Source organism: Python bivittatus, unplaced genomic scaffold (genome assembly GCF_059951505.1).
Source record: "Python bivittatus isolate LINGU-HERP-01145 unplaced genomic scaffold, Pbiv_v1 ctg000440_np1212, whole genome shotgun sequence".
Taxonomy (NCBI): Eukaryota; Metazoa; Chordata; class Lepidosauria; order Squamata; family Pythonidae; genus Python; species Python bivittatus.
In genome coordinates, this window is record NW_028277063.1 from 7,727,309 (window position 1) to 7,735,644 (window position 8,336).

At 39.1% G+C, this 8,336-nt stretch overlaps 1 protein-coding gene across 1 annotated transcript; it reads left to right on the forward strand.

Annotated features, from left to right (window-relative positions):
* The first annotated feature begins 620 nt into the window (after positions 1 to 620).
* Positions 621 to 8,204, forward strand: LOC103061633 (vomeronasal type-2 receptor 26-like). Its single transcript, XM_088142435.1, has 5 exons — positions 621 to 764; positions 3,589 to 4,446; positions 4,639 to 4,866; positions 4,938 to 5,064; positions 7,303 to 8,204. The coding sequence occupies exons 1-5, from the start codon at positions 621 to 623 to the stop codon at positions 8,202 to 8,204; spliced, it is 2,259 nt and encodes a 752-aa protein (XP_087998561.1).
* Positions 8,205 to 8,336: the final 132 nt, after the last annotated feature.

Here is an 8,336-nt window from a genome sequence, read left to right on the forward strand (position 1 = left end):
ACTTTTATGTGATATCTGGACACATCTGGCAAACATGAACAAGTATCCTCTTCTCTATAAATCTCATACCTTCTCTCCTTTCGCTAATATATCACTGAGTAAATCCAGTGATCAGTGGTACTGGTTTATGTTTTAAGTGATGTGAATACCAGTTATTGATTTATAGTAATATTTACTACTTTTCACCATAGAATCATAAAATGGCTTGAAAATACAAAAACATGTGTGACCCAATGATTTGTAGTGAAATTGGGAGGTTGCATAAATAAATCAAACATGTATGAAACAGAGCCATGTATGTTTTCTGTAAACTGTATGAAGAAAATGCCCTATCAAAATAGTTAACAAATAAAAACTGCATCACCGTTATATACAATAAAGGTAAATCTTTGGATACTTGTAACAAGAAGAAAGATGCAAAACACAGTGACCTTAAGTATTCATCACAAAATGAATTTATTTTTTATTGCAGATTAGTTCCTAAATATTACCAAAATATTGTGGCCCTAGCATTCACAGTCAAGGAGATCAATAAAAACCCTCAGATCTTATCCAATGTCACTCTTGGCTTCCACATCTATGACAGTCACTTCAATGCCCAGAGGACTTATCACGCCACAATGTTGCTGATGTACAAAATGAAGAGCTTTGTTCCCAACTACATCTGTGGCATCCAGAATCATCTGACTGCAGTGATTGGGGGACTTGACTCCAAAACTTCCATTGACATTGCAAATCTCTTGGATATCTATAAGATCCCACAGGTAAAGAATATCAGCCTCACAGATCAGTGGTTTTGTATAGAAAACCAACCTTCCTTCCTTCCTTCCTTCCTTCCTTCCTTCCTTCCTTCCTTCCTTCCTTCCTTCCTTCCTTCCTTCCTTCCTTCCTTCCTTCCTTCCTGTACCTCTAGATTTTATTTTATAAATCAGAGGTAGAAAACATAACTTTTGCAAACCTACATCTTTGTGTGCTTCATTATGTCAAAACCCTCTTGCTCAAATTTACAGTTTTCAGAAAGATTAAGAAACAGAGAGAATTTTAATCCAATTGAAGTAACAATGACTATGAAAAACACATATTCTGAATAAACTAAATGAAAATATTTCCAGAGTAACAGTCATGTTAGCATTGCATAGTCAAAGCACCAAAGAGACTCCTAACACCATGGTGATGATGATATCTGTACAATCATGTCCAATTCTTAGTGATTCTGTCTCCACATTTTCCGATCTTGTACGTCTTCTTTTAATTGTTTTATACTCTGGCTGGTGTCAGCTTTGATGGTCTCCAGCCACCGTGTTTTTTTAGTGGTCTCGTTTCCTTTTACCGCAGACCATTCTGAGCATAACTGCCTTTTCCAGTGAGTTTGATCAAATGACATGACCTAAATAAGTAAGGTGGAATTTTGTGATTTTGCCCTCCAGTGATTTATCTGGTTTTGTACACTCCAGTACTTGCTCGTTTGTCACCTTTGCTAACCAAGGAATGTGCAGGAGGCTTCTCCAACACCACAGCTCAAATGAGTCGATTTTCTTCTTGTCTAGTTTTTTCATGGTCCAACTTTTGCAACCATAGGGAGCTTTGGGAAACATGACAGTGTGGATTAATTGGTATTTAGTTGCCAGGCTGATGTCCTTGCTTTTCCATACTCGATGCTCATCATTGCTGGGTGACCCAGTGTGATTTGACGCTTTATTTCTGGACTGCATTCACTGCTTTGATCAATCTATAGTTCTAGGACAGTGAATTGTTGCATGTATTCAATCTCTTCACTGTCAATAGTTATTTTGACATTTCCATTCCTCGCAGTGCTCATGAGCTTGGTCTTTTGATGTTCAGGAAGAGGCCAAATTTCTTGCTTTCTCCTTTACTCCTTTTGATCAGACGTTTCAGGTCTTTTTTGGTTTCTATGAGGAGAGTTTTGTCATCAGCATATCGAAAATTGTTGATGTTCAAAGATTGCTGATGTTCTAACACCATAGAGCCTTACAAATGTATCATCACATAAAGTTTCATGAGGTATACAATATTTGCTAGAGAAGATGAGAACCCAAGCTAGAAGGAGATGCTACTGCAAGGGTTATGGTGGGTTAAAGCCCAGTATCCAGTGCCTACAGCTCTTGTAGAAAATAAAAATATAACTGTAATAATAATCATCAGCAAGGGTTACAGCAAAGGTTACAGACAAATGCAGAAGAGTCTAGAATAAGCAAACTCTTAACATACTAAAGGCATTTTGCTTTTCCAAAATCATTCTGTATTCCTCACATAGCCCAACTTAACAGTATATCATGCCAAAAAAGTAAGTCCGTATGTGCTTAAAATAAACATATATTTCCTCCATATATGACAAAGGGAAACAATTCCTTATACCTGGTTTAAAGTTTAATTGCCAATTTCTATCAGTTACTACATAATAACCAGAACTCCACTCAAATTCTTCCAGCTTAAAGTTTCATTCCAGAGTTGTTAAGATTATGGCAATCTTTGCTAATGCATCAAGGTGAGTGCTGCTTACATATGTTGGTACAAAATGAATAAATGCAGAAAAGAGTTTCATAAGGGTCTGCAAAATGGATCTGTATGAATGACACATCCTGCAATTTGATTTCCTCATTTAGATAGCTTTAAAAAATGCTGATCTGCTATTCTGAAAATGTACAATATTTTTGTAATATTTTTAAAATTAGGTTTTATACAAATATGCATGTATCCTGCATTTTAGGGAGCTGAATTTGCAGTGAAAAATAACCTTACCTCAGTCTGAAGAAAAATAAGATATTAGAGAGTATGTAGAGCTGATCTGAAAAATGTATCTGTGAGAAAAAGGGGTGGGTGGGTGGGTGGATGTGTGGGGAGACCATTTCTGCAAAGTCAAGAGTGACATTAAGACAAACATGCAATTCAGTATTATTCCTGCCCTCACTTCTCTGTGGGAGTGATCCCCACATCACATGCAAAGTGACCAGGAATGGAGCTGTGCTGGACCGTAATAATCCTATAGGCTTTTCAAAGGCTTATACAGAAAACTGTTTGACATATTGGTGGCATAGAAAACAATACAGCAATCAAAATATCATCTAGCTAACATTTACTGAAGTTCTTCTCGATAGTATAACCCTAATATTTACACTCACTCATGATAAAATACAATCCATTCAGCCATTCAACTGATAACACTAGAAGACACTTATGATTGCCCAAAACAGGCTTCTTTGGGGATGAAGAGATGAGCTTCAACACACACACACACACACACGCACACAAACACAGAGACATTTCATGTGGAAGAGGAATTTAGAATTTTATCTGAATTCAGACACATTTTAGTCTGCTTCTGTCCTTTTCTGTTTAGTAGAAAACTTTCTCAAACTCCTCTTATCTCTCCATTATTGGCCATTGCTTTCTCTCTCATTTTTTCCTTTCTAACTGCAGCAATGCTACTTTTGCTCCATTCACACAAGCCTATTCATTTCTCATATTGCTGTATTATGATAATTAATGTAAGAAATAATTTAAAAACTGAAAATAGCAATTATGTGTGACTGTCTCCATTTCTCCCTTTTATTCTCAATCCTTCTTCAGCTCATCTATGGCTCCTTTCCAACTATGAATTACAAAACTCCTGGCCTTTCCTTCTTCCAGATGAACCCTAAGGAACAGCTTCAGTATGAAGGCATTCTGTCTTTGCTTCTCCATTTCAGGTGGACATGGATTGGGGTAGCTGTGACAGATAATGATAACGGAGAAAGGTTTATAGACACAATTGTTCCATTATTTTCAAAGCACAGCATTTGCTTCTCATTTATAGAGAGACTTGCTGTAATAACATCTGTCAATGAAGTTCATGATGTATTATCCCATGGTGCAGAAATACATGATAAAATCATGGATAGCAATGCTAACACTGTAGTATTTTATGGCAAATCTGATTCCATGGTCATGCTGAGATGGCTACCGTATTTATCAAAAAAAGAAAAGCCAACAAATATTGTCAAAGGTAAAGTATGGATATTGACATCACAGGTGGAGCTCTGCTCACAAGTCTTTCAAAGAGACTGGGATACCGAAATAATCAATGGTGCTCTGTCCTTCACAGTTCATGCCAATGACCCACCAGGATTCCAATCATTTATTGAAAGTAGAAATCCTTCCATGACAGAAGATGGATTTATCAAGGAGTACTGGCAGCAGTCCTTCAGCTGCATATTTAAAACTGCAGATGAGGATGAGGTAGATGGAAATACCTGCAGAGGAGAAGAGAAACTGGAAAATCTTCCTGGGACATTTTTTGAAAAGAGGATGACTGGTCACAGCTACAATATCTATAACTCTGTCTATTCAGTAGCCTATGCTTTACATGCCATGTTTTCATCCAGATACAGACAGAGGTTACTGGTAGAAATAGGGAGGTTGAAACTTCAAAATCAAATTTCATGGCAGGTAAGGGGCTCAATGCCATCTGAAACATTATTTGTAGAAATGAAACTTGAGACCCATATCTCCAGAGTACACTGAGTATATTTGCATCCACTCATTTTTAGGTTTCTTTCTCACCTCTAATAACAACACCAGAAGGCCATGACTTTTTACCGAAACCCTTTTTTAATCTCTTATCTTTTCCTTTCCTCCTAGCTTCACCACTTCTTGAAAGGTCTGTCGTTTAATAATAGTGCTGGAGATAAGGTCTCTATTGCCTACAATGGAGAGTTACTAGCTGGATATGATGTATTGAACTGGATTGTTTCTTCCAACCAGTCCTTCATTAGAGTGCAAGTTGGGAGGGTAGATCCTGAAGCTGTTGCAGACCAAGTGTTCACCATCAGTGAAGATGCCATAATGTGGCACAGCTGGTTTAACCAGGTGAGATACCCCAGAATCTCCAAGGTCATTATTTGCTAGATTCCAACTGTTCCTTTTTATTTCTGCTTCAGTCCCAGCCTGTTTCAGTATGCACTCGGAGTTGCCAGCCTGGTTCCAGGAAGAAAATTAAGGAAGGGGAGCCCTTTTGTTGCTATGACTGCATCCAGTGCCCAGATGGGAAGATTTCAGAGAAGGAGGGTAAGAAATATTCTGTTTGCAATTATCTTGCCTAAAGGTAGCAGCTTCCAAATGCAGCCTTGTTCCCCTGAAGGCTCCTTTTATCAGTTTTCAACCTAGGATGGAAAACCTGCAGTAATCAGACCTGCTGAAGACTAAAGATTCTGGTATGTATGAACACTGAGCATCCATGATGGTGGCAACGTCAATGGTATGGCATAGCTATAAAGATTTTCCTGTTTACTAAGGATAACATTCATGGTAGCTGCATATGATTTGGGAAATGCAAGAATTGTATGATTGAAAACAGTTGAAAGAATGCTGAGAATGGAAGAATCAGTACACATTTAGGAGTGGTAGAAAAAATCCAATTGAGGGGGATAAGAATTTACGATACAATAATGATGAAAACCAACCCAGAGCTACAGTGGCAAGGAGTATATCATTGGGAGACTTGAAAGAACAGGTTGGGGATAGATCATGTGGAGATTATCTATCTATGTGGTTGCTAGGAGTCAAGAACAACTTGATGGCACATAATCAATCAGTTAAAAATGATGAAAATGCTATCCACAAATCAGCACTTATACACGTTATTCCTTTTCATCATTATGGAACGATGTCTGAGTTTTGAGTCTGACACCAGCTGTGACTCTAGGACAGGGAGACGATGTAGCAAATGTAAACCGGAAGGCTTGATGGCTTTCAGAGGTTCTGCTCCACAGGTACCCCAGATGATCTGATGGAAGTGGGGCTCTGGGGAACAGTTGTTTTCTTTGCCCCAGCTGCTAGACTCCAGCTTGTGATGCTTGGGGATTTTAATCTCTCCCTGGGTAGTGTTGAGCCAGCAGAAGCTCAGGAGTTCGTGCCCACCATGGCTACCATTTCCACGGACCTGATCCAAATAATTGAGAGCTCAACATGTATCAGAAATCATACCCAATGTGAGGAAAGTACACCTTTGGGTGAAAGAAGCAAGTTTTTAGATGCCTCAGATGAATGGTATGGCCTTCATAAAATTGAAAGATAAAGGAATGTGCAGCACCCTTGAAGGTAGTGTGAACTAGGCTGGTTGTAAATTCCTTATCACAAACAACCCCATAGCAACTTAAGGCAATATGCCTTCTTCTTGGCAGTTGATACCTTGAACTAATTTGTTTCTTCCTCTCTGACACTATTGTTTTCCTTGTAGAGAGCAGCTGCCCCAAGAGAGGGGCAGAAAGCAACTAGAGAAGTATTGCTCATTTAGGTATGCCTGCATCATATGAATATGTATGAATATGCATTCTTTTTCCCTTCCCCTTCTTCTAGAACTGAATAAATATCAGGGCATCCATTTTGCCTGCAGGGGAAGTGTCTCCCACCAACCCTTGGCAGGGTCCCCCTACAGTACGTACTGTCTAATAAACACTGCAGTGAAGCCTTGATTCTTTTGGTTTTGTGTCATGTGTTTTGATTCCACACCAATATCTGTTTTTTGTCTTGGGGCAGTTGTGACATGATCTGTGTGGAGAGTATCAGCACTAGACCATTGCCATCACACTCTGATTATTGTGTTTGGTTTACTGGTACCACCACTCTTGCAGGGAGATAGGACCTATTATATTGGTCCACCCCTGATGACCAATGGACCCTGTGGGATTCCAGAGAGAATTTGTTTTTTTCCTTTGGATCTGATGGGCAGTTGGCTCAGGAGCTGGCCATGGCCTGGAATAGGAAGGTGATGAGGGCTTTGGACCTGACTCTTCCTATGTGGCCTCATATCAATCCCAGGGTACTCCTGGGAGATGAAATGGGGTTTGGGAATGGGAGGGACAGTGTTGTGGTGGTTCTTCTCATATCATGGCATAAGGTCTGGTTATCTGGAGCACTGTCATTCTTCTGTATTTTCACCCAGTCTGTGCAATTAGGCAGAATTGACTCCATCTATTTAACAGTGAAACTTGATGGTTACGTATGCATTCTGGTCTTATATTTTCTTCATTATTAATAGAAAAAAAATTAAATAAGGCATAAAAAAACACCGTTAGACATATTCCATAACGAAAATAGTAACATATTATATAATCAAAATAAAATATTAATGGTAAATTTTGCCTAATTATTACATAGTATTGTTGAAATTTACAATAATTTTGAACTGTTTAATATATTAATAGAAATATTCTAAGTGTTCATACTATTGTTAAATAACATTACTGAGATTTACATTAAATTCCTGAGATGTTCTGCAAATCAAAAACATATTTTATTTTTCAGATAGTAATGAGTGTTCCTCATGTGCAGAAGGAAGCTATCCAAACAAGAATCACAGTCTCTGCATACTTAAGACTGTGACATTTTTATCTTATGAAGAACCTTTGGGAATCAGTTTAGCCTTCTTTGCTCTTTTCTTTTCTTTGGCCTCAGTGATGGTGCTTGGAATATTTGTCAAGAACCACAACACTCCCATTGTTGTGGCCAATAACAGAGACCTCACTTACATTCTTCTCACCTCCCTCCTGCTCTGCTTCCTTTCTGCATTCCTATTTATTGGTCATCCTGAAAAGGCAGTATGTCTTCTCCAACAAACTGCTTTTGGGGTCATCTTTGCAGTGGCTGTTTCTTCTGTGTTGGCAAAAACCGTCACCGTGGTTCTGGCTTTCCTGGCCACCAAGCCAGGATCCAAGATGAGAATGTTTGTGGGAAAGAGACTCTCCAACTGCATGGTCATTTCCTGCTCTCTTATTCAAGTAGGCATTTGCCTGACATGGCTGACAACCTCTCCCCCCTTCCCAGATGCTGACATGGATTCAGTAGTTGAAGAAATTATTCTGCAGTGTAATCAAGGCTCTGTGACTATGTTCTACAGCGTCCTAAGCTATTTGGGCTTCCTGGCCATTATTAGCTTCATGGTTGCTTTCCTGGCCAGGAAATTACCTGATACTTTCAACGAAGCCAAGTTCATCACGTTCAGCATGCTGGTCTTCTGCAGTGTTTGGCTCTCCTTTGTTCCAACCTACCTGAGCACCAAGGGGAAATATACGGTGGTGGTGGAGATATTCTCCATCTTGGCCTCTAGTGCCGGTTTGTTGGGCTGCATCTTTCTCCCCAAATGTTATGTCATTGTCTTAAGGCCTGACCTGAACAACAGGGAACACCTGATGAAGAAAAAGAAATGATTACATTAAGAAACGACTCCCTTTCTTGTACTTTATGATAAAGCAGCTGTTGCAGTGCTGTTCAGAAGAGAACTTTCAGAAGGGGTACTTTTAACACTTAGGAGCACATAGAAAGCACCCATTTTCAAACTG

Coding starts and splice junctions, on each gene's coding strand:
- LOC103061633 (XM_088142435.1), top strand. CDS start 621: ATGTTGCTGATGTACAAAATGAAGAGCTTTGTTCCCAACTACATCTGT. Junction 4,447..4,638: donor AAAATCAAATTTCATGGCAG/GTAAGGGGCTCA, acceptor CTTTCCTCCTAG/CTTCACCACTTCTTGAAAGG. Junction 4,867..4,937: donor GGCACAGCTGGTTTAACCAG/GTGAGATACCCC, acceptor TTTCTGCTTCAG/TCCCAGCCTGTTTCAGTATG.